We start from the raw sequence: 27,080 nt of genomic DNA on the forward strand, positions 1-27,080 counted from the left end.
TTGCTGTTCTCACAGATTTATGCATCTGGATTTTTTTGTGCGTACAAACATTTCAGCTTTTGTCCATACGCCATGTTATAGTGTGAATTCTACGCACGCCGTTATGCATGAGACCCCTGGTCACCTTAGTTTGATGCTGTCCTTCTTGTAGCCACCATTACCATGCTATTGAACCAACATACAGTATACTGAGTATGCAAAGACTGATTCTTTTCATCTCCTTTTTTAATGTTCCAATTCAAGCTGCACCTGTGATTGTATTTCTTTTTTTAATTGTAGGGCTTTCTCCAGTTGACAAGTTAATTTCCTTACTGCCTTTTTGGCCAAGCAGGATAATTGTGTTACCAATATTCTCAGTTTTGACACTGTTAATTTTATTTCTGATTGTCTTCTCCAAAGTGTTTGATACTACTAATGGTGGCTAAATGAGGTTGTTGTCATCTTGATTTCCTTAATTTTTAAAAAAAATCAGTTCCAAATATTCTAGTAAAATTGATTATTTGAAAATACTAAGCAAGTCTGACCTGCCCCAGTATGAAGATAAATTTTCATTTCTTGTAAATGGTCTTACTTAAAAAAATTAATGTGCTCTATTTGCCTTAGAAGTGGAGTTCTCCTTCCTCTAGGTTCTTATTAGTCCATGCCACCTTATTTCTTATTGCATCTTGGAAGATCTTCTCCTTACCTCCTCTAAAGTCTGATGGTTATCTGTCTGTTAAACACATTAATAAGGTGCCTTCTGTGTGCTGTGTAATTACCCTTTTTCACATGTAACATATTGATTATGAAGTTGGGTTAATACTGTTCCATTCATAGGTAGAATTAAGGAGGCCCATCCCCCCAACAGATTCACTAAGTTACTAAATAAATCTCTAATAAACAACTTTTTTTTTCCTTAAAAGTTTTTTTTATTTCCATGGCTAATGTAAATATCTTAAAATGATAATATGACAATTAAATCCATCTTACCTAAGTAGCTCTCACTTGCATGTCACCTATCCTTAAAATAAAGAGAAGCATTCTGTACTTACATATATTATGAATTAGTTTACTGTTTTAAATTTAACTTGAGAGAGATCACTTTAACTTGTATATTTCATATAAAGTATTTTACTCTTATATGTATCCTTATATGCAGTATATATTATATGTGTTTTGTACTAACAGCAATACATCTGCATCTATCTATCTATCTATCTATCTATCTATCTATCTATCTATCTATCTATCTATCTATCTATCTATCTATCTATCTATCTATCTATCTATCTATCTATCTATCTATCTATCTATCTATCTATCTATCTATCTATCTATCTATCTATCATATAGTGCCTTTCAAATCTATCTGTCTATCTGGCCATTCCACATGCTCTCATGGTTCTCATCATGGCCTATCCTGTACAAGAACCATTGGACAAATCCAGGCTAAAACGTATTATACCCTTTTCACCATGCTGCCCAATCTGATGTTAGCTTTCCCATTTATACTGTGCCCCAACCACAGGACAACTCCAACCTAAATCATATTCTGCCTTTACAATCAAGATACCTATATTTCCTTGAACATAAAATTAGCCACATTTCCTTTAGGCTTGAAAATTTCTCAATTACTTTCTGATTAAATTCATTTTTAGTAACCCTAAATAACCGCATACTCTTGTCTAGAGCAGTTTCACAACCTTTTTTTCCTGTACTGGCACACTTTTTGTAACCAAAATCATCCCAAGCCACACCATTATTCTACTAACCACAAACAGATTATATCTCATCTACTATTCTGGACAGGATGTGTCCATTTGTGGTCACCTCTTCGTTGTGTCTTCAAATGCCAATTCTGTAGCCTTCATCAAGGCTGTTCAGCAAACTAAGCCTGCCAACAAAATGTAAAAGGAAAAACTCTGTGTGTAACTTTGTCATCAATCACTTGCAATTCTGCTTGAATTCTTAAGTCTGGTCACTCCGGTACAAGCTCCTTTGCGTTCTTTTTTATTTCACGTGAATGATTTGTGAAGGGGTGTTTCATTAATGTACTAACCACATTTTCCTTGATTTATGAAGTTCCAGTTGAAGTTGCCATTTCCTAAGTTGCACTTGTTCATCTGTAGTTACGTAACGTTAAGGGCAGATACGAACTGTGAACCACTAACGTCAACATGACATAGTGCGTTGATGATTGTCCATTCACATTTCTCTCTGCCTTTATAAGCCGAATGCTGGTCCAGATTTGAGACTGTAAGTACATCACTTATACCTGATTTCAAAGAACTACTGTATATGCCTTAAAAAAAGCTCAACTTTAAATTTCTGAATGTAAAAATATGTGCACTATTTGTTCACCTTATTATTTCTTTAGTAATCCCATTATTGGCCCATTTACTTCCAGTTACAACATAAAAAAATTAAATAACAACATCTATATGAATTAAAAACATTTTGCTAATATTAAGGGTACAGATTATGAAAATGTGCTGCCAATGGTTACACAAGTGAAAAGGTTGGGAACCACTGGCTTAGTTCATTGCTTTTTTTCATTACATATTTTGTCTTTTTTTAAAATGGATGGATGGATGGATGGATGGATGGATAATGTATTATTCTAGAGTGATTTATTGTATGCTTTGTATTGTTCAGAATATCTGAATGCCTCAAAGAAATGGAGACTCCCCCAAACATGTTTCTTTTTTATATTTAAACATTGAATGCCCAGTGCACATTGCTTCTGGAGGAATTCCACCTTGTGGAACTTTCTGCATGCCATCTTGATTTCTTCTTTTTTCTTACTTGTCTGCTGATCTGTTTTATTGAAGAACTAAACAAGATAACATTTCAGAATTTTTGTGTTTATTTTCTATTCAATCTCAGGATAATGAATTTAGACTTTTTCACATTTGGTTTATTGCTTAATTGAATTATTACTTGGTGACGGAAGGGAATACTTAATCATCACAGTCTAACAACAAGTCAATTAAGCTTCAAGGATATCGATCTGTCCAGTTAGGAAGCATAAGCCATGATGAATCAACTTCACCTAGTTTGGCGCAAATGAAAGTGACAACAAGTGCACTGGAGAGACAACAGCAAGACAACCCCCAAAAAGGGAATGGTTTTGTAGGTGGTGGCCACCGACAATTGGTCTCTCCTTAACCTTCCTGACTGATTCTTTTCTAGTTTTGCTAGTGTCCTTGTCACTACTGGTAGCATTATTCGGTACCTGCAGCCGACTGAGGTTGCACAGGTAGTCCAGCTCCTCTAGGATGGCACATCCATACATCCCATTACAAGGTCAAGAGCATGGAGGAGTTGTCTCTCTAGTGCATCTTTTGTCACTTTCATTTGTTTAAAGCAGGGGTCTTCGATCACAGCCCTGCGGCTGCAGGTTTTTATTCCAACTAGTTTCCTAATTAGAAAGCAGTCCATGCTGATAATGATACTTGGTATTGAACTATTTAGCTTGTTAGTGCTTGCATTCATCCAAGAGCAATTTTAATTGCACTGTAGAGTTTCCTTCTGTGAGAACATTATCCATGTGTTTTGTGGACCAGAATAGATTTTTACTTAATGGTCCTTCCAATTCTCCTCTCATTCGTTTCTAAACATTTTTTATCACAGATACTTCATGGTAAGTGCGTTAGCTGGAGAGCTGTTGGTGCTGGCAATGATGTTTTGCTACTATTTCTAACTACCAGAATTCTGCCAGTAAAAAAGGCCAATAACCAGTTACAGAAGGAACTGGGCAGGCACAGTTCTCTGAGTTTTGCAACCAGTGTGGAAAGGATAAAGGAATTAAAAGCTGTGTATTTGTGAATAAATAGCATTCTAACTTGTATGTCCTGAGCAGTATGGAGGGTCAGTGATGCTGCATCATCCATAGCAAGCAAACTAGTACTATTTGATGTGTGACCACACAAGCTTTTCAGGGAATTTTATGGCCACTGAGATGAGACCAACTGGGTAATAACCAATCATACACGTTACTATGGGTCTCCTGAGCACAGGAACATCGGAGGTCTTTTTGAAAATCTGTGGAATGATTGTTTTGGAGATGACTTGGAAATTTCACTGACAACTCCAAGGCACCGAAATTTAGCACCTATGGCTATAATCTTTTAGTTCCTTCTGCTTTGCGAAGATTAACCCTCGCAAATGTTTTATAAACCTCTCCCTCAGTGACCCACTATCCATCCATTATCCAACCCGCTAGGTCCTAACTACAGGGTCACGGGGGTCTGCTGGAGCCAATCCCAGCCAACACAGGGCACAAGGCAGGAAACAAAAACCGGGCAGGGCGCCAACCCACCGCAGTCCCTCAGTTACGTTACGAGTAAATTCACCTGGCTGACCTGGGGGGTATTTTTCGTACGTCGCTTAAACCATCCGATATCAAGTGCCTCATCTTGAATGAGTCAATGCCAGTGAAACTCATCCAGATAAGTCGGTTTTTCAAACGCAGCTGTGTATTAGATTAGTGTAGCTGGATCTAATCATACGAGATGAATGCGCGCGCCCGCGCTGAGTGAAAAGCCCAAATATATCGAGTCTAGAAAACATGATCAGCAAGTCTTTGATAGGCTGCAACAAAATGACGAAAGAACGGGCGCATTTTTTTCACACACGCGGCGCAAGACCTTTTATTCGAAGGACGCGAAGAATTTCAAGATTTAATATACACAAGGGTAACACTGCAAAAGCAGCCCAGACCAGAAAAGACGGCTGGCAAAAAGTGGCCGAAAAAATTAAACGCTAAGTAGTGTACATTGTACTTACTGAATGCAGCGTTTCATTTCCTATGTGTCAGATTAATTATTATTTAATATGTCATAATTCCAGATCAAACGTGAGCACAAGGAGAACATGGGAACAGGTTAAATTGAAGTACAAGAATATACTTCAAACTGGTAAATATTGGTATATAACTATTTAAAGAATTGTTGACATAAAGAATCATATATAATATAAAAAACATTAATTTTAAAGCTAATAAGGAGGCAGACAAGCAAAAAACAGGTGGAGGTCCACGCGGTCCAGACCTAACCCCTGCAGAAGAGTTGGCTCTCCAGCAAAATGCCCATCGCCCTGTTTCTGAGGGCATTCCAGGGGGAAGCTCCTCCTCAGAACCAGTGGCAGGATGCAGTGGTCATTTCATTTCAGGTAAAGGATGGTCATTGCATATATTTGTCCTCCATGTGTGCTATAGGTATGTTCCATATAGCCCTCTTTTTTGTTGGGTCAGTTGCAGGGAATATCATATCCCTTGAACCTGTGTCTGACCAACGAGATATTAACGAAGGTCAAATATTTGATGAAGACACTGTGTCTGATTATTCATCAGGAGGAGAGGTACATTTTCCAAATAATGTTTGATCAAACTCCACTGTGATCAGTTCCATGTGCCCCAATCACATTTGGAAATCCTGGTAATGAGAATGTTAGGCTGATTGTGGGATTCTTTATGGAACTGTGGGTGTTTTAGCCTGTGTATTGCCTACCTGCAATGGCATGAAACGCCTCTTTTATTGTCTGCACACGCAGGTGTCCAGGAAACACAATGAAAACCTGAAGGAAATGTTTCAGAGCCAAACAGACTTTACGAATTGCCTGGCAAACTGCACTTTTCGATAGATGTTCCGCATCGCCTACAGTATATAAAAAAGTGCCGCTTGCAAGAAACCTCAAAGCAATGCATACTGTCTGTGTGGTTGTAAGAGCCCGACTTCGCCGAGTTTGACTTCGAATATGCGGAGCTAATAAATCTTTGAGGTACAATATTCCCCCTCGGCTACAGCGGTATCTTTCGTACAGAATTTCCTCCGGGGGCAATAAAGGATCTTGCCGATCGTGCAAAACCCTCTTTATATGAAATTCTCTTCGTATAATTTGCACACCAATATCAATTGGTCGCTCATTCATGAACGGCGAAGCCCTGACTGGATGACTTCCACGCACCGTCACTGATCACGTGTTTAAACTAATCCTTGTTTACGCAGAACAAACCTGCTCCGAGCAGGTTTGCGGATTTGGATGTGTTGCTATGACAACACTTCCAGCAAGAGTTTCAAAAAACTGACAGATCCAGGATCAGGCCAAATCGTCAACAATTACATCCGGCTAAGCGAGTAATCCACGTACGAAAAATACCCCCCTGGAGACCGGGTAGATTTTTCAAAAATATTTTGACTTTCACAGTAGGCATAGAATGTGTTGAGAAGAAATTGTTGGTTAGGGAGACATCATCAATCTGAGTGTCGGTTCTTGAGCCTTTATCATTTTTGAAGACTGCAAGCCCTGCCACCTCGGTTTTCCTAATAAAATATCTACCATAGATTCTCTAAACTTATTAATTGATCAAATGACACCCAAATAGCCAGTAGCCTGGTAAACTTGCAATAATTATCAATATGCTTGGTTGTAAAAGTTATGAGTTCAAATTAACTGTTTTATAAGTAAGTGGTACAAAACAAAAATACAGTTAAACGACACGATCCACATGGAAACTGCTTGCTTTTCCGCAATCTGTAACAGCGCCGCTAAGTAGGTTGTCGCAGATTGTGACGCAACTCCTTCTGCCGCGATTTTTGTCTCTCACCATTTGCGTCACAAGAAAGGAAAAGATGGCGGCGACGCTGCAAAGATCTGTAGGCATGAGGCTGACGGAAGGATTGTTATCAGTTTTACGGACGGATAAAAGAGAATATGTTCCCGTCCTTTTGTCCAGCTACCGAGAGCATGGGGATATAGCTACACAGGTACCAGACTTTACTGTGGGACACGGAGATGAGGTTTCGGCGGGCGCTTTTGTGCAAAATGGGGGACAGGCATCCAATCATAGTGCAACGATGAGTGTGTGCTAAGACCATTTTGTTTGTAAATTGTATATTTATGTGTCAATTGAAATGACTAATGAAGTGATGGATCCCTCTCACTTTTTACTTTCCTCGAGTGGAGGAGATCAGGTAATAGTTTACTGCCTTCTTCTCCGCTAAAGAGCCCCTAACCTGGAAGTGGTGTCTATCATTTCTGTGGAGATGCCTCGTCCCCACAAGTGATATATGTCCAAGCTTGCCTCCAATTTAATTACATGTAGGATTGTTAAGAGTTTTCTTTAAATTGGTCCATTGTGAGTGAGTGAGTGCGTTCCCTACCACAGCCTGATAACCAATTCATTATTAGTTGTTTTGGGTCACATAATGTCAAAATAAGCTCTGTCTGCATTATTGATCTAAGTGGGTATATAACTTGGTTGGACCTTTGTCATTTAAAAACAGTTGAATTTGTGCAGCATATGTTTTAGCATCTACTGCCATTTCGGACTTTGAATAAAGCTGAACTAGGTTCTCTAGGCTTTATCTATATAGATTACCAGTGGAAATTAAGGAGAAGTGCATTTAGCATGGAAGCCAGGAAAAAGTTTTACACAGAGTTATGTGAATCTAGTATAAAGTACCAGGGCATGTAGTTGAAGCAGAATCCGTGACAACTGTCAAGAAGTGCCTTGTTAAAATACTGGGAAAGCTAAATAAACTAGGATGATGGAATTGACTTCTCTCATTTGTCAAATTTCTTATGCCATTATGTATTATCTGTGTCTTAGTTCATTATGAACAAGAAACACACATCTCTGAATTATATGATGTCAAAGTTTACAGTATGTAAAATTAATGAAAGTAACTTTCTAAAAAAAAACAAAAAAAAAAAAAAACTGATCCATCCATGGAGTATTCCTGGCTTGTGTCCGATGGCTGCTGGGATAGAGTCCAGCTTCTCCACAACCCTGCTCTGGATAAACCAGTCTAGAAAATGAATGGATGGATGGATGAATAAAACTGTGCACACCAAAAACTGTTGTACATCAGGAGACCTGTTTTCATCAAGTACTTAAAAATGTGTTGTACACTAGGATGAGTTTCCAAAATTCCTCAGCTTTTTCCACTTGCACCATTTAAATTTACCCCAGTTATAAAAATCTCCAAAGACATTTGACATTAGCAGCCATACCACATGTGCTTCACTCCTGAAATTAAGCATGTTTGGGCCTGGCCTGTACTTGGATGGGAGATCATCTATGAAAGCTTGGGTTGCTGCCTGAAGAAGTGTTGGTTCGGCCAGGAGGGGGCGCTTATCCTGCAGGCTGAATGTGGATCCCAATACCCCAGTGCAGTGATGGGGATGCTGTGCTGTAAAAATGGTGCCATCCTTCAGATGAAACGTAAAAATCCCCTTGGGATTAATAAAGTATCTATCTATCTATCTATCAATCTATCTAAAACCGAGTTCCTGACTCTCTTTAGTCATAAAAGATCCCTGGGCATCCTTCATAAACAGCAAGGTGTATCCTGAAGTCCAGGCTAAATTGCCCACCACAGCCTAGTCACTCTAGCCCCCCTAATCATCCCCTGTCTCTATTCGGCTATTTCTTTTTTACCACTTCACCACCTATAGTAAAGAATTATTATTATTATCATCGCTGGCAACAAATCCTAAATTACTCTGTGAGCAAATGCAAGCTCAAAAGGAATGGTTAGGTATCCTGTGTGGCTCGCCGGCTTAAATTACTGCCAGGTGGATTAATATTGCATTATAGGAGTGAGATGAATGTTAAATCTTTTCTTAGAATGAATTGAACCAGATCGTCAGCTTCAGCTTCATATTTATATTAATATTGATAACATAATTTGTATATTGAGATGATTTTGTTTGATTCCTGGCTTTGTATATGAAATGCTCTTTATGTGTGCTTGTTCAAGTTTAAATGTATTGCCATATGCAAATAGTACAATAAGACTCTTACTTGCTTATGCCTGATAGTCAAGTGGCAATAGTAGAATACCAACAACGTTTAGTGAATATAATCACAGTGAGTGAATACAACTTCATATATGAAGTGCATCATACAATGCAATATATATAGCACCCTTTAAAATCTTCATTGTTTGTTTTCTGAGTTATTTCTTGTTTCTGATATATTCTATGGCACTCAAAATGTACACCTCACTAATGTCTTGCTTTTTTCAAGGCATTCTAAATAATGGTGCTATAAGCCTGCACTGTTCCATAGTTACAAATACAGAGCCCTTCATAATGTTTGGGACAAAGACACATTTTTCCTTGATGTACCCTTCTGCTCCAGAGTTTGAATTCACAAATTAAATAATTCTTCCTTCCATCCATTATCCGACCCGCAATATCCTAAGTACAGGGTCACGGGGGTCTGCTGGAGCCAATCCCAGCCAACACAGGGCACAAGGCAGGAAACAAACCTCGGGCAGGGTGCCAGCCCACCGCAGGGCATACACAAACACACACCAGGCACACACTAGGGACAATTTAGAATCGCCAATACACCTAACCTGCCTGTCTTTGGACTGTGGGAGGAAACCGGAGTACCCTGAGGAAACCCACACAGACATGGGAAGAACATGCAAACTCCACACAGGGAGGACCTGGGCAAATTAAATAATGCAGATATAATTAAAGTGCACATTGCAGACTTTAATTAAAGGGTGTTTACATACATTTCAGCCACACCATTTAGAAATGACAACACTTTTTCTACATGGTCCTCCCATTTCAGGGTACCATAATATTTGGGACATAACAATGGTAGGTATATTCTAGCAGTCATATTTAGTACTTGGTTGCATATCCTTTGCGTGCAATGACTGGTTGAAGTCTGCGATTCATAGACATATCACCATGTGCTGGGTATCTTCTCTGGCGATGTTCTGCCAAGCCTGTAATCCTCCCATCTTCAGTTCCTACTTTTTTTGGGGGCTTTCCCCCCCCTTACATTTTCTTTTCAGCGTATGGAAGGCATTCTCAATTGGATTTAAATTGGGTGGCTTGGCCTTTCAAGAATTTTCCATTTTTTTTTAGCTTTGCAAAATTCCTGTGTTGCCTTATCAGCATGTTTGGGATGATTATGTTGTTGTAGGATGAAGTGCCATCCAATGAGCTTGGAGGCATTTACTTGAACTTGACCAGATGTTTCTGTCTACCTTAGAATTCAATGTGCAACTGCCATCAGCAGTGCCATCAATAATGAAGATAAGTGTGCCTGTACCTGTGACAACCATACATGCCCAAGCCATAACACCCCCACACCAACATGTTTCACAGAGGAGGTAGTATGCTTTGTGTCTTGAGCAGTTCCTTTTTACCTTCACACTTTGCTTTGTCAATCACTTTTACACAGGTTCATCTTTGTCTTGCCTGTCCAAAAGACCTTTTTCCAGAATTCTGCAAGCTCTTTTAAGTACTTTTTCGCAAACTGTGATCTGGCCATCCTATTTTTGTGGCTAACTGCAGGTGTGTGTCTTGAAGTGTGGCTTCAGTATTTCTGTTCATGAAGTCTTCTGCATATAGTCATCTCTGACACACATCTGCCTCCTGAAGACTGTTTATGATCTGTTGGACATATTGTACCAATGAGTAATGGTTATGCTGTACTTGTGCTGTTTTTCTTTTTAAGATTTATTGATACTTGTCAGAAGTTTTTGAATACTGTAATATCAATTGCTCAAACTTTATAAGTAGTTTACTAATGAAAACAAGTGCTTCTCTAAATTTCATAAATTCCACATAGCAAACTCTTTTTTTATCATAGGGCCAATGGAAATTATTTGATAATCAATCAAAAAATTTTATGTTAGCATTGGACTAATTTTATCTTTGTAACATTTGGTTTTCATACTTTAGAATGCATCAGTGATGGCAGGGCTTGTCTCTCTGAGCAACATACGGCTTGGCTCAGTCAAGACCCGGTAAGTAGCCAATCTGAGTGCAAGTTATGAAAATGTGTAGAAATTGATATTTTGTGTTATAGGCCAGTGTTAGTAAGTCTCAGATTTCCACTCATGAGTTTTGTAGTCCATGCTGATATATATTTCCTTAGAGAATTGTCGTGGCTATCTTAGACCATCCTGGACTAATCCTTACTTGTTCCTTCCCTCTGGAGATGGTGCACGTCACCAGCATTCATACTGTGATCAATAGCTGAACTGTTTCTTGCATCTGTTATAAATTCTTACAATGGGGATTTCATTATAATAGAATTGGAACAAGCCATGCCTTTCAGCATGTATGGTTGACATATCTGACTGTGGAATGCTGAAACTGATGGCAACATCTGTGTTTTTCTTGCTAGTATCAATGGCATCGAAGTTCCTACTTATTCTGTGAAATAAATGGGGGGGGGGGGGGGGGGGGGATTTCATGGGTTCCCTTTGGTATCTGGAGGTGTATGCCCCTTTAGTTATGAAAACTGCACTTTAAAAGGAATTAAAACTAAATGTGCACAACATTTGAATGCATATCCTCCCCTATGTTTTAAATTGTGTGCCTTTTGCAATTTTTTTTCTAATTCTTACAGGTTTGAAGGCTTGTGTATCATGGCAGTGATGGTCAAAGACAGTTCAACTGAGCTCTTCCAGCAACACTGCTTAACCTGGCTTCGATCCATCCAGCAGATAATTCAGGTAAAAAAAATACATGGTTATTTTGTTTTAGTTTCTAGAAGTCTTGTCTGAACAAGTGGCATGTTATCATTTAAGGGTTTAAATTCCCATTTTTGTTTTGACAGTTGTAGAATGGTTGTGCTTTTATTCACTACATAGGAGAAGTAATCTTGGTACAGGTTGCTTAGTACTAAGTAGTCCTGCAGGAGAAAATTCACAGAAGAACTGAAATTCTTATCATTTACAATTCAAAATCTGTTTCACAGATTTAAAAAATCAATTTTGTTTTTTCACTTTCTATTTCTGGTTCTGTTTTCCCTTTTCTATGTAATGCTACATTAAGACAAAGCCACAGTACGCACTCAAACCACAGTTCCAGGAAAGACAGTGTACCACAGGTTTGAATGCATTTTGTTGTCATGCCAACACAACTGTGAATTCTGCCAGTGCTAACATTCATTCTGGGCTGCAGTATCCTTATTATTAAAGGAATAATCCACCAAAACATTCTTCACTTTACTTAGCCATTATACTTTCTAGTGTTTAAACATATTTTTATATTATGATTTCATTCAGAACAAGGATAACAGTTTCTTAAATAGTATGGGTCAATGTAAGAACCAGCTATAAATCTCTTGCAAAAATAAGTACACTTAGACTAAACAGAAAAAAAAGATGTAGCTATACTGATATAAAGATGGAGAATAAACCTGGAAAATAGTGAATTAACATCTAGCGCGTCAGGTTTCCATTTTTGGAAATCTTATGGTATAGAAATACAATGACTTAATAAAAAAATACCAGAAAATCATTCTTGAAGGTATGTTGAACGTGGTACATTCTAGGGAAGATTGTAATCTGCGGTCTTCAACTCAGTAAATTGATATATATAGTACTTATAATGTTAGCTGCGTCTTTTTTTAGATTCCAACATTTAGAAATTCCACAGTCCAGTAAAGCTCATTTTTAAAAAAAAGTTTAGTGAATATTTAAAAAAAGAAGTCACATAAATCCATCCATCCATTTTCCAACCCGCTGAATCCTAACTACAGGGTCACGGGGGTCTGCTGGAGCCAATCCCAGCCAACACAGGGCACAAGGCAGGAACCAATCCTGGGCAGGGTGCCAAATCACCGCAGGACACACACAAACACATCCACACACCAAGCACACACTAGGGCCAATTTAGAATCGCCAATCCACCTAACCTGCATGTCTTTGGACTGTGGGAGGAAACCGGAGCGCCCGGAGGAAACCCACGCAGACACGGGGAGAACATGCAAACTCCACGCAGGGAGGACCCGGGAAGCGAACCCGGGTCTCCTAACTGCGAGGTAGATAAATTCAGAAAAAAAAATTATTCCACATGCAGAAAAGAATACATAAACCAAAAATGGATTCTTCTCTGTTTCATTGTGATCTTAGCTTTCTCATGTTGAACTTCAGGTATGTACGGTTTGAAATTGTTTGCTCTCCAAGCCTTATCAACTAACTGTAAAAAAGGTCATAGACTGAGCTAGTCTCTAATCAGAACGACAAGAAATAATTAGAATATTCCATTTACAAGTTAGCTTGTTAGGAGTTAAAATAGAACCTTCCATTAACTATACACTAATATATAGGCTAATATTTAAATTTTTATGCTTTTAAGTTTATATGTTGATATCTGTGTTACAGTCCCAGGACCCTTTGCAGACAATGGAGCTGGCTGTGCATGTGCTTCATGACCTACTCCAGTATTCGTCTCAGTTGCCAGAGCTGGCTAGAGACATTGGCCTTAATTCAATTCCAGGAATTCTGACATCACTGCTTTCTCTAAAACCAGAGGTAAATATGTCAAATGGCCCAATTAAGGCTCTTGTAGTGCTTGTGTTATAATTTAAGGTTTTAAATGAAGAGGGCACCAAATCAGTAATTTATAAAAGTATACTGTACATTTGACAATAATACTCCCAACTACTGTATACTTGTTTCCCTTTTTTCTCAACAGTGCCATATTGCTGCTATAGAAGGAATGCATGCTTGTATGACTTTCTACCCAAGAGCCTGTGGATCTTTGCGGGTGAGAAGGCCTACACTCATTAGTGCTTAGTTATCTTTACAATACCAAGAGCTTCATATCACTTACTTCTTGTTTTTTTTGCTGTAGGGAAAGCTGGGAGCCTATTTCTTGTCAAAGATGGATTCAGAGAACACTCGGATGCAGGAGGTAAACTTCTTTAAAGATGTGACATTCTGAAATGTGGTGGATAGAACAACATACTGTGTTCCTAATGAATTGTTTATTTTATACCGCATTGTACAGTATTATTTTATAAATATGTAGCTTAATTAGCCGAAAAATTGTTAGATCACATTTTTTCTGAATCCTCACTAGGCAGTTCCTGGAACCACATGTTTGCGCTTAATAGAAAGGTGTAAAATGTGAAACATGTAAATGATTAGAGTTGACCTTTTTTTTCACTCTGATGTACAGTAATCCCTCGCTATATCGCGCTTCGCCTTTTGCGGCTTCACTCCATCGCGGATTTTATATGTAAGCATATTTAAATATATATCGTGGATTTTTCGCTGCTTTGCGGGTTTCTGCGGACAATGGGTCTTTTAATTTCTGGTACATGCTTCCTCAGTTGGTTTGCCCAGTTGATTTCATACAAGGGACGCTATTGGCAGATGGCTGAGAAGCTACCCAGCTTACTTTTCTCTTTCTTTTGCGCTGACTTTCTCTGATCCTGACTAGGAGGATTGAGCAGGGGGGCTGTTCGCACACCTAGACAATACGGACGCTCGTCTAAAAATGCTGAAAGATTATCTTCACGTTGCGATCTTTTGTGCAGCTGCTTCCTGAAACAACATGCTGCACGGAGCTTCGCATACTTAAAAGCTCGAAGGGCACGTATTGATTTTTGATTGAAAAACAAACTCTGGCTCACTTTGTCTGCTCCTGACGGAGGGGGTGTGAGCTGCCGCCTTCAACAGCTTTGTGCCGCGGTGCTTCACATACTTAAAAGAAAAACAGCCCTATTGATCTGTTTGCTTTTCTCTCTATCTCTGTGACAGTCACGGCTCCTGACGAGCACTCCTTTGAAGAGGAAGATATGTTTGCATTCTTTTAATTGTGAGACGGAACTGTCATCTCTGTCTTGTCATGGAGCACAGTTTAAACTTTTGAAAAAGAGACAAATGTTTGTTTGCAGTGTTTGAATAAAGTTCATGTCTCTCTACAACCTCCTGTGTTTCTGCGCAAATCTGTGACCCAAGCATGACAATATAAAAATAACCATATAAACATATGGTTTCTACTTCGCGGATTTTCTTATTTCGCGGGTGGCTCTGGAACGCAACCCCCGCGATGGAGGAGGGATTACTGTATTACATAACACCAAGAAGCATTGAAATACAGTAATATATACAAAGATTTAAAGAAGTTACTGTCAGTGTCTATATAGCTTACATACCAATAATTTTAAGCACCCCAACAGGACACATTCATAATGCTAAGTTTCTGCAAACCTTCTGAATTATGACTGCCCCTGCTACTGCCTCACCGCTTTTACTCTGAGACAGCACTTTGTTTGCACATTACAGTCACATACATGAACTATTTTTATATCCACAAACACCAGCAAACTGTTGAAAGGGCAGCTGCTGTTCTCACAATTTGTGCTTTAGTTTGCTATTGTGAGTAGTGCCTACTGTTTCTTTTTTATAATGGTGTGTGGTTAGGGAAGGGTTATATATGCATGTAGAGACAGATGTAATTTATGCAGTTACAGTCAGATTCTTAAGAATTTACCATGTAAGGAAAAAATATTATCATTAATTACTCACCTACATGTTAATCAGATCTGGCAATTTAGAGTTACCATTTCAGCCGAACACCTACAGGGATGTGGGAGGAAAACTCAAGCTGACACAGGGAGATAGGGCATGGCTTATGTGGATTTCGCACAAACTCGTGCAGTCATGGGGAAAATGTCCAAACTTCACATGGGGTTTGTTGTGCTGTGTACACAGTTCAAAGAATTTCTTACTTGCATGTTTCCCACAGAGTAGTCACAGTAATACAGTAAAACAGCAGGCAATGAATACACCGTACATTAAGTATATCATCAGATAATATTTGATGTATTAGTTGTCAGCATGAGTCACTGATGACCAGCTTTATGATCTGTGGGTAAAATCCTCTTCTTAATCTAGTGATTTGAGTGCCTTTACCATTTTCCAAAGTAGAGGGAGAAAAGTGACTGCGCAGAATGACCAGATTAGTAGTGATAGTATTTTAACTTTTTAATGTTGCATGTGTTATATACATCCTGGACAGAAAGCAACTGTGTTTCTGTAATATTCTCAGATGGCTTTTCCACATTCCCTGGTGCTTTGTGGTCCTGAGCTGAACGGGTACCATACCACAGTGTAATGTAACCAGCGAGGATCAACTCCTCTGTGCACTTGTAGTGGTTAGTGAGCATAGATGGAGACACCTAATATTTTGGATATAACATTTTATGTTAAATTTAACTAGTGAATTTTCAGCCTGGAGTAAAATACTAAGACCTAAGGGGTATCACTTCTATAATTTTATCTATCCTTGCAATACTTAGAAGCCTGTCTTTTTGTGATTTTAGTGTTTATTCTGGAATGTATGCATTAATACGTTCTGTCAAGTCAGTAGGACCAGAGCACTTTATAGTTCTACATGTTACAAGAAGGAATTTGACAGTGGCTGTAAACAGGAAGCCAGCATAAATACTTAAGAAAAGGAGTTTTGTGATTGTCTTCTTTATCCTGGTAGTGGTCCTTTAAGAAACATTTTCATTTAGATGAAAGGTACAAGTAGAACAGTTTGAACTGATGCTGCTTAGTCACAATTGTTATAAGTCACATATACTTGTCAAAGGAAAGGTAACGATCACATTACCAGTAATATTTAATTCTGCAAGTACTGCTTTTTGAGCACCTAGCCATTTGAGGATATGGTACCAGTGAAGGTACTATTTTTATTTCAAGCAGTCTTAAACTCAACATTCTTTCATTTTAAGGCACTGTTTTCCACTTGAAAAACCTTGAATTTTAAGAATTTACTGTTAATATCTTCAGGCAGTAACCGAATGAAAATGCTTGGAATTTTTTCATGCACTGTGCCACATGATTTAAAGGTAGTCATTTTTAAATGAACTGCTGGGTGACTTTAGAGCAATGTAAACTTTTTCTATCCTTCATGCTACTGCCATAGTGCAGTGTTAACTTAAATTTGTTTAAAATAAATTGAAGGTCAGAAAGGTTTCGTCCGTTTATAGGAGGTGGACGTCTGAAGCAGAGCTCCGCTAGCAGCGGCTTTATTTTCCCACGTATTTCATATTATTTAGAGGTATCCTGTATTTAACCCGACCAAGGAACTTCCACTACAATATACAAGCATGAGTAACAAGAAGAAAAGTCAGAAGGAACCGGAAAAGAAACTTAAAGCTGCATCAAAGTCCGGACAGACTTCTGGCCTGAGTACAAGTGTAAGGTATGGCCTCACGGAAACTGACCTGGAACAGGCAGAAGAGTGCGCAGAAATCCTGGGACCCCGCTCCATTGTATCGTCTCCAGTCGAGAGTGAAAATGGGAGCGAAGGCGCAAGTGATACAGGTCGCGAGGGATCGCCGATTTCTGAGGATCATTCGAGACTAGAAAGGGCTCTGCAGGACGTGCTCTCACCTACTCATCGCGAGCCTGTAACAGGAGCTGCATTTTCACTTGCGGAGCACGAAAGCCGAAGCGAACTGTCCGAACTGAAAGAGATGATTGCTACACAGTCAACTGCCATGGTCACGGCCATGAAGGAGCTTAAGAATGAGCTTAAGAAAGAAAACACAAATGATCTTAAGAAGGTGGCCATTGAGCTCAAGAAGGATAACAAAGATAAGGAAACGCGTCTATTTAAATGTTTCGACGTGAACTTTAAAGGCATGTTGGAGAAATTAGTGGAACACATTGAAGAAACTAATTCCAAACTGAAAAGGCTTGATGATCATATTAATGACGTTTCAGATCAGCTGGAAGACGTTAAGCAGGGACTCACGGCTCGAGTGGAAACAGCGGACCAACTGGCATCTAACGCCGATGAAAAAGCCACAGCTGCGAACTCGGAATGCAAAAAACTTGGAGACAGACTTGCAGCCCTGGAGGATGGGTGCAGAAGAAATAATATAAGAATTGAGGGTATACCTGAGAAACGAGAAAGCTCAAGCCTAGTGAAATTTGCAGTAGAATTACTGTCTAAAATAATTGGAGATGACTTTAAACTCGATAATGAGATAGCCACGGCTTATCGCACAAAGATACCAAGCGCCTTTAAACCTAGGTCTTTTATTGTCCGCTTCGAGCGACTAAGATGTAAGCTTGATGTGATGGCACTTCTCAGACACAAGCAAGAGATTATATTCGAAAATAATCTTATTCGTATTTTTCCCGACTTCTCACCATCAACAGCTGCAAAACGCAGATCCTACATCGACATTAAAAGGATTCTACGGGAAGCCGATATCAAATACAGCCTCTTGTATCCTGCCAAACTGAAAGTGGAAGTTCAAGATCGACATTATATTTTCTTCAGCAAAGAAGAAGCTGTTTCCGACACTTTTTTGAAAGTTAATTAAAATTAAAGAGCCGTATTCTATCAAGGCACGGGAAGGACCTATGATCTGATCGCTGGATCCATGTTTAAAGAGACTGGTATTATAATTATACATCCCTTATTTTCTTTTTTTTTTCTTTTTATCTGGACTTTATATGTTATATGTTTATGTTTTAATTAGAGTTATAGAGTTATAGACGTGAGTGTGAAAATGTGGAAGTGATTAAAGTAGGATTCGTTTTATTTATTTATTTATTTTTTATTATTTTTATTTATTTATTTATTTATTTTATTTTACTATACCTTAAAGTAGACTGTTTAACTTCATACCCTTGGTTTATTGCTTGTTCTACTATTTATATAATTACCATTATACTATTACAGTAGGAATTACCAGGTTTATTCTAGACTAGTTTTTAAAATCATTCCCAGGGTTGTTTTTTTTTTTTTTTTTTTTTTTTTTTTAAATCTTAATATCTTAACTTAAAAGCGCTGAAGATTATTTCAAGCTTAAATATTGTTAATGAGAACATTTTCGGCAGATAGTATTAAGGATTTAACTGTAAAAGATATCTCTGTTTTAATTCTGTAACGCCGCTGCAGGGTGGGGTTTGTTTTGTTTTGGACGTGCTCTGTCTCTTCGTATGTCAGAGGACTGGAACATCGCGAAGTGGGATCTAGCCTCATGTGGGGAGGCAAAATGGGGGGGTGGGGGGATAAAGGGGGGAGAGAAGGAGAGCAGGTTATATCTAATCTATTCTTGTAATCCTTATAATTATAAATATCAATGCAACAACAGGCTAAAATGCAACAACTCATGGGGAATCTTGAAACTAAGATTAAAACTGCCATATTACCAATTAAAACTATAAATGACATTAAAAACTCAGAATCAATGTCTCCATGATGGGACAGTTAACTTTGTGAGCTGGAATGTTAAAGGCCTGAATCACGAATTAAAGAGAAAGAAAGTATGCTCTCACCTAACAGGCTTAAACGCTAAAATAGTATTTCTACAGGAGACCCACTTACTAACCAAGGATCAGTTCAGATTACAAAAAGACTGGACTGGCCAAATGTTCCATTCTAGCTTTATAAAGAAAACTAGAGGGGTGGGAATTCTCATACATAGAACAGTTCCATTTGTAGCATCAGAGGTAGTGTCGGACCCTGAAGGGAGATATGTGATGGTCATGGGCAACTTATATAACAGTAAAATGATTTTGATAAATGTTTATGCACCCAATGTTGATGATAAGCAATTCATGCAAAATCTATTTGCATCCATTCCCAATGTGAACACTCATAAAATTATAATGGCTGGGGGACTTTAATTGTGTTTTAAATCCACTCTTAGATAGGACTCCTGTGACAGGGGGGACGACATCTAATACTGCAAAGATAATTACACAGTTTTTAAATGATCACAACTTATCAGACCCCTGGAGGTTTCTTAACCCAAACTCAAGAACATATTCGTTCTACTCACCAGTGCATTATAGCTACTCAAGAATTGATTATTTTTTTATAGATAATAATTTCCTGCCTACAATTAAATCATGCAAATATGACACAATTGTTATCTCTGACCATGCCCCTCTAGTCTTGGAGCTAAAATCAATAAGCCCCTCATACTCACCTCGCAGATGGCGTCTTAACCCTCTTTTATTGGCAGACGAGAACTGCACAGAATTTATATCCAAACAAATCAGCTTCTTCCTAGAGACAAACACGTCCACAGAGGTTTCTGCAGGAACACTCTGGGAAACTCTAAAGGCCTTCTTAAGAGGCCAGATTATTTCATATCTTTCCCATAGAAATAAATTAGAAACCAAGAAAGTGTCAGAGCTAAGAAATGAAATTACTAGAATAGATGAAGAACAAGCCAGGCGTCCAAGTGAAGCTCTTCACAGGAAAAGGCAGGCCCTGCATACAGAACTTAACATCTTAACAACTAAAGAAACTGAACAACTTATTTATAAGTCTAGACAGCTCTTTATCAACAAAATTTTGGCGTCTGTATGGAAAAAATTAAGCAAGACTTGCATAGATGGTCAACCCTTCATCTCACTCTAGCCGGAAGAATTAACATTGTTAAGATGAATATCCTTCCTAAACTTCTCTTTTTATTTCAAAACATTTCAATATATATCAATAAATCGTTTTTTAAACAGTTAGATTCAATAATAACCTCATTCATTTGGAACTCAAAACACCCACGTATCCGAAGAGCGACCCTACAAAGACCTCAGGCAGAAGGTGGCATGGCTTTACCTAATTTTCAGTTTTATTACTGGGCAGCAAACATACAAGCCATAAAAACCTGGACACAAATAAATGCACATACCCAGGCTTGGTCTGCAATAGAAGTAAAATCCTGTAGTACTTCTTTATATTCCCTGCTCTGCTCTCCAATAAATGAAAGTTATCGCAAATATACTAATAACCCAATTGTGCTTTACTCACTCAGAATATGGAACCAAATTAGGAAGCATTTTAAGATGGAAAATCTTTTATCAGTGGCACCTCTGCAAGGGAACCACCTCTTTCAACCTTCGCAAGTATATCCAGTTTTTAATACCTGGAAAAGTTTTGGGATTAAAATGCTCAGAGATCTTTATATAGACAACATATTTACATCTTTTGAACAATTACGTTCAAAATTTAACCTCCCAGCTACACATTTCTTTTACTATCTTCAAATTAGAAATTTTGTTAAACAGAAATTGCCCGATTTCCCCCACCTTGCACCCTCCACAATGCTGGAAAAAATACTGCTCAATTCCAAGGAAACAAACACTATTTCCGCAATATATAAAATCTTATTAGAGTCCCTACCTTTCAAAGACCCAAGAGGACATTGGGAAGAAGATCTCTTAATCAATATATCAGAAAAGGAGTGGAAGGTAGCAAAGCAGAGAATTCACTCGAGTTCTATATGCGCAAAGCATAGAATTATTCAACTAAAAATTATATATCGAGCTCATCTGTCTCGCTTAAAACTGTCCAAAATGTTTCCAGGCCAGGATCCAACCTGCGAGCGCTGCAACCAAGCTCCTGCCTCACTGGGTCACATGTTCTGGGCCTGCACCAAACTAACATCATTTTGGACAAAAATTTTTAAGTGCCTCTCAGACAGCCTTAGTATCACAATCCCTCCTAACCCATTAACAGCTGTGTTTGGTGTCCTTCCAGATGGACTGGAATTGGAGAAGGACAAGCAAACGGTGATTGCATTCACTACACTCTTGGCACGCAGACTTATTTTGTTAAATTGGAAGAATCCTAATTCTCCTCTTATAAGTCAGTGGGAAACCGATGTTTTATATTATTTGAAATTGGAAAAAATCAAATTTTCAGTTAGAGGATCTGTACAAAATTTTTTCAAAACATGGCAGGATTTAATCAATATTATTTTAGAATAAGAGAAATAACTATTATTGCATTTAACTCCCTTCTCCATCTCTTATTTATATAGATATTTACTTCTCCCCTTCTTTTGTCTAATGTTGCCTTATTAAAAAGCTTAAAGAAATTTTCCTTTAGCTAAGCTCTCCTTCTCAGGGGTGAGGTTTGATTTGTTTTCAAATTTATTGGGTTATAAATTGATCTGTTTGTATGGAATGATTACAATGAAAATTAATAAAATAAAAATATTAAAAAAAAAAAAAATAAATAAATTGAAGGTTACCCTTTTGAAAATCCTGAAAAAAGCTGTGGCTTTAATATTTGTGAATGGTGCTTTTCTTCCTCTAATTTTATTTTTATCAGTTTGGACCTGTCTATTGTTGAGGTTCTTACTTTCAGGGGAGCCAGGGCTATATCTTAATCATGATGTCTCATCTTTTTCAGTTGGCATGTTCTTGCTATTCCATTCTGCCGACACTAGGTTCTGGGTTCTCGCAAGGAATCAAGACTTCAGAGGCTTGGGCTCAGCAACTACAGTGCATTTTGGCCACTGCACATAGCCTTTTAGGACAACTTTATGAAGGCGCAGAAACAGGTAATATAACTTGTGTTTAAAAAAAAAAAAAAAGTCAATGAATGGGTTGATATTATGCCGGGCTGCATACCACCGGTTCATACCAAAAACTGTTTTTTATTTTTGTTATGATATGAATTTTTCTTATACTGGAACACCGGTTTAAATAGCCCACGTTCGGAACGTGGCGCAGCGGGAAACTGTTTAACAGGGGACCTTTTTCACTGCTACAAACACTAAACAGGCATCCAACGGAATATATGCGTTAGTGGAGGTATTGAGCGTTGAAAATGGACAGAGAACATTCCTAAACGGAAGCTGTGGCAGACGATAAAGTTGAACATGATGACATAGAAGAGCTTTTGACAAAAAAAGGTGCTGTGTCTGTTGTCTGAAGATACTTTGGTTTTAAAAGTTCGGATGTGGACCATTATGTTCAAATGTGTGAATACTGTTTCTATACTACTGGGTAATACTGCAAGCCAAGTTGTACTTGTTTTATTATTTTTTTCAATACTGTGTAATGTATCTGGTTACTGTGTAATAGTGTGACGATGACGGTCCCCTACAGACTCCCTCTTCCCACATGGGAGTCTGTTGAACCAACACCGTCGATAGTTATGACCGACATGAGCTGAGAAATCTCATTGAAGCCAGGGGATGGTGGAAAGTGCCCAAGTGCTTTTGTTAAAAACAGTCCAAAGTAAAACCAAAAGTGTCCATTGTGTAGTGTTCCGAAAAATACAGTACCCAAATAAATAGCAAATCCATAAAATCAGTGAAACATGGATATAAAATCCATAATTAATAAATCTGTTAAAATAGAAGTTAAAATGCAGTTTCTCTCCTCGCCCGATCACAGCACACCACCTTTTGTCTCCACGGCTTACCCTTCACTGGCGTTGCTGGCAGAGCCTTTGCAGCACGAAGTGCTTTCTGCCAACCCCGTCACACTGCGCAGCCAGACTGTCCGAGGTCGGCACACCTCCCATCTTCCCTCGCACTCACTTAGTCACTCCTCAGATACATTTGGAGGTCTTACATTTCACTCGCCCCACTCTACACGCTTAGTCAGTGGGGTGAACCAGCCCCTAGATCGCCTCAGCCTACACTCCCTCACGGGAGCCCCAGCTCGTGCAGCCTTCACCTTCCTGGTGTCTGGATCGTCTCCCATGACTGCCTTTTCCCTTCTTTAACCTCCTTGTGTTCTTTTCTTTTTTCCTTCCCCCTATCCTGCCGGCCCATAAATATACGTCTCCATGGGCGCAGCGCTTTATTCACATGCCTCAGTAAGCCGATCAAGTAACTGAGAACAATCCGGTGCAACTCGCCCCAATCACCTCATCAACTCCCCATGGTCGTGCAATTGTGCCCACAGAGACGGACACAGCGAACTGGATTTATAAACTAACCTTTTTTTTTTTTTTTTTCTTTTGAAGCCGTAGACCCACTATACCACAAATAGTATTAGAAATGCAAGTTGCAGCTTTATTATTTATGTATATGGCTTAGTTTGAAACAAGGTTCATATTAATGCAATTTGCCTTAATAACGGTTCAGTTGGTAAAGATGTCATCACCAAGTTGCACTTGTTTTATTTTATTTTATTTTGGTGAATATTGTTGATTGTCCCAGGGCTTGAAGTTTTGAAGTAATAGTATTAGTACTGGAAGTTGCACTATTATTTATATTATTGTTATTCTTTATTAGTTTAAATATTATGCAGTTTAATGATGGTAGAGTTGTTTAAAAAGTCACTTTAACGTGTCAGTGGACAGAGATTGTTAACATAAACAGAAAGTCTAGTTGGTTTTCAAAAAATATTTACTATTCATCTTGCCTGAAGAAGGGGCCTGAGTTGCCTCGAAAGCTTGCATATTGTAATCTTTTTAGTTAGCCAATAAAAGGTGTCATTTTGCTTGGCTTTTCTCTACACATGCTGTGGGTAACAGAAACTTGAACTCTGAAAGGGTTCTAGATGTGTATGGACTGAATATGTAATATATACTCTCATACAATAAATTCTTGAAATTTTTTGATGCTGGCAATGTCATTTCCAAAACTTGAAAATCTACGCTTTTAGGAAATTCTTAGTTTTATTGTTTTTTTCCCCAAATATTGTTGAATTCACTATCTGAACTGTGTTATTAAAAATAATAAAAAAATGGATAATTATATTGTACATTTTACACCAGCTATAACAACATCTTAATTCACTGAATATGCAATATACAAATCACTTTTTAACAGTGATCTGTCTCTGTATTGCTAGTGCTTTACAGGTACATATGTGCTCTAAATACTATTGTATGTTTTCTGGTTGGGAAGCAGCATGAAAAGTAAAAAAAAAAAATAAATAATGATAACATAAAATAAATTTGTCCAATGGTCTGTGCTATAAAATTGTTTTCTGTATGATTCCAATAATTTTGATAATTTTTATAGTCAAAATCGCCGAGCCTCTGACTGCGCTATCCCTAACACACTGGGTTGATGCATGCAATTGGCGTGTGCCTGTTGGTGTCTCTCCGTATGTTGCCAATAAATTTTTTGCACACGTGTTTATTATATACCCTGACTTTCCACAGTTTGGCTAATATCTTTAATAAATGTGTTTGACATATCTAGTCTTGCTGATCGGACTTACAAAACAGCAGTGAATAGAGGTACAAGGTTGGGAGCCCAACATGTGCTCGTTGCTGCTGTTCCTCTATGCAGAGGCTCAAGTCACCAATAACTGAGGAATATCAGAAAGTCAAGTGCACTGCAGCGGTCTGTTTATTTTTATTTTTTGTTCTGACTGACTGCCAAAAATGGAAGATTAAGAGTTTTAAAACTAAAGGAAAATAAGGAGGACTTTTACATGAAAGTGACAAAGATTTTCACTGAGAAGGATAGGTGTATGGACTTCATTTACAAATAAAGGTAAGACCATAAACGGTTTTCAGTTTTATAAAAATGGGATCCGATTAAGAAAAAAAATCCAATTTTTAAAAACAAAATTTTGACCTTAAATAAAATATCCTTTTGTAGAGTAGTCTGCATTAAAATTGATTAAAGCATCAGAATTAAAATCTTTTAAAAACAACTAAATATTTAAATTAAGGTCAAAATTGAAATCTGTTTTTATGTACACCACTCATTTGTATTGAATGAGTATGAATTGTGGAATTGCAACGGCAAATTTAGAACATATGGAAGGTGCAGAGCAAATTAGCTCTCTCTCGCCGCTATAAATGTAACGTTGTTTCTTAGCCAAATATGTACCTTACCTATGTGTGTGTAAAGAATGCTGATGTGATGTGAAACATAACCAGTAGTCAATATGCATGATGCCAATTGAATAATGAATAAGCTACTCATATATTTGTAAATCTGACTTTGAAGGAGTCCGTGCCTCACCAGCCATGAACCTCACTGCACGTCACTGCTTCAGTACTGGCAGCAGAAATCATCAGCATACAGTCTGCTGGCGCCAGTGGCTGAGGACCTTGTCTGTGCACCTGCATTACAGGCACTCGTCAAGTGAATATTTTCACTGTGTGGCTATCAGTGCAATGGATGTCGTTGCAATATGAACAAATCTCTCGAAATGGGTGCTTGTTTAAAGCTTAACAGCAACGTGCTTGCACAGACTGGATTCTTGGGTTGAAACATTTGATCTTGCTGACTATATTCATAAGGCTACTTATTCTGTTTGATCATTGATAGTCAAGCTGTATTTAACGGCATTATGAACTGTGAGTGTATTTTGTTGACTGAAATATAACTTGCATTGAAATATGTGTAGGCCAGCATTTGTGGTTTTGCAACAGGGAAAAGCTAAAATTGTGCTAATATTATGTAAAAAAGCCAGAACTAAATACAAATAATTAATTTTAAACACAGAACTAAATAAAAATAAAATTGTTGACTCCACTGAAAACTAGAACGAAATAAAAATTAATTTTATAAAATAAAAACTAATACTACAGGTAATATCAGAACTGAAATAACACTGCTAGTCACCTGAAAGCCTTGCAAATCTAAACTGGGTGTATTACAGTTTCAGTTTAGGAATTTCATAGTGAATATACTTTCAGGGGCAGTGTGTGGCTGTGAAGCTCGTTGTTTATTTAAAATGTATTTTTATATTGTTTTACTTAGGTTGGTGATGATACCATCAGTAATCTGATGCCAGTTGAGACACATGTTGATGTAGAAGTTAAGTGTAAAGACAGATGGCTCATCATACCTACGTACAGTAATCAGTGCATTTATCTAAGCTAGCATTATAGCTGTAAAGTATTAATGAATACTGGCAATTATGCACATTTGTATGTATATCATACAGACATACAAGTGTCATGTAGAATCAAAATGAGAAAGTTTTAATGTTTAAATATTTCTGTCAGTCACAAGGCATTTTTTCCCCACAGATCCAGTAATATATATGGGTCCTGGTGTGGAGCTAAACTTCAGTCCTTTGAATGAGAGAGATCCACTTTTTATTCTGAGGCTAAGTCAGAGATATGCTGGACTTTGCCAAAGCCTTTCTAAATTGCTCAGGTAGGTCCTGGCTGTGTTAGGTACCTATGCTTCTTATATTTCAAAGACGTGTACTGAAACTGCAATAAAAAGCAAATCAACTCTGATGAAAGGGATTTTTTGAGTCACCTTACTTAAAGGTAGATGTATTAAATTTCGACTTTGACAGTCCATTAAAACCAGCTGTACTTCAAATTTCAACATGAAATAGAAACTGAACTATCCAAGAAGCAGCAGAAAATTAGTAATAAGTAGGAGTGAGGTGCTCATGTAGTTTTTTCATTTTTATACTGTATATAGCATTGAACATATAGTCACAGAATAATCACAATAGGACATTTTGAATGATCATTTGCAGCAAATGTATGTCAACATGAGCACACGACATACACAAACACACACAATTCAAAAAAGGTGGTATGCCAGGCTTCTACAAAAATTTAGCGAGCTTCTTTAACTAGATATTCAATATAAAAATTGAATTTAAGATTTA

At 38.0% G+C, this 27,080-nt stretch overlaps 1 protein-coding gene across 1 annotated transcript in view; it reads left to right on the plus strand.

The window, feature by feature from the left end:
• Nucleotides 1-6,597: 6,597 nt before the first annotated feature.
• Nucleotides 6,598-27,080, plus strand: part of pelp1 (proline, glutamate and leucine rich protein 1) — a 71,866-nt gene continuing 51,383 nt past the window's right edge. Inside the window, exons 1-8 of the mRNA XM_028797974.2 lie at nucleotides 6,598-6,746; nucleotides 10,696-10,760; nucleotides 11,369-11,474; nucleotides 13,131-13,280; nucleotides 13,444-13,515; nucleotides 13,603-13,662; nucleotides 21,931-22,081; nucleotides 26,479-26,608. Coding sequence (XP_028653807.2) covers nucleotides 6,612-6,746; nucleotides 10,696-10,760; nucleotides 11,369-11,474; nucleotides 13,131-13,280; nucleotides 13,444-13,515; nucleotides 13,603-13,662; nucleotides 21,931-22,081; nucleotides 26,479-26,608 — 869 coding nt within the window. The 5' untranslated portion in view covers nucleotides 6,598-6,611. The remainder of the gene's footprint in view (nucleotides 6,747-10,695; nucleotides 10,761-11,368; nucleotides 11,475-13,130; nucleotides 13,281-13,443; nucleotides 13,516-13,602; nucleotides 13,663-21,930; nucleotides 22,082-26,478; nucleotides 26,609-27,080) is intronic.

This window comes from Erpetoichthys calabaricus, chromosome 3 (assembly GCF_900747795.2).
Source record: "Erpetoichthys calabaricus chromosome 3, fErpCal1.3, whole genome shotgun sequence".
Lineage (NCBI taxonomy): Eukaryota > Metazoa > Chordata > Cladistia > Polypteriformes > Polypteridae > Erpetoichthys > Erpetoichthys calabaricus.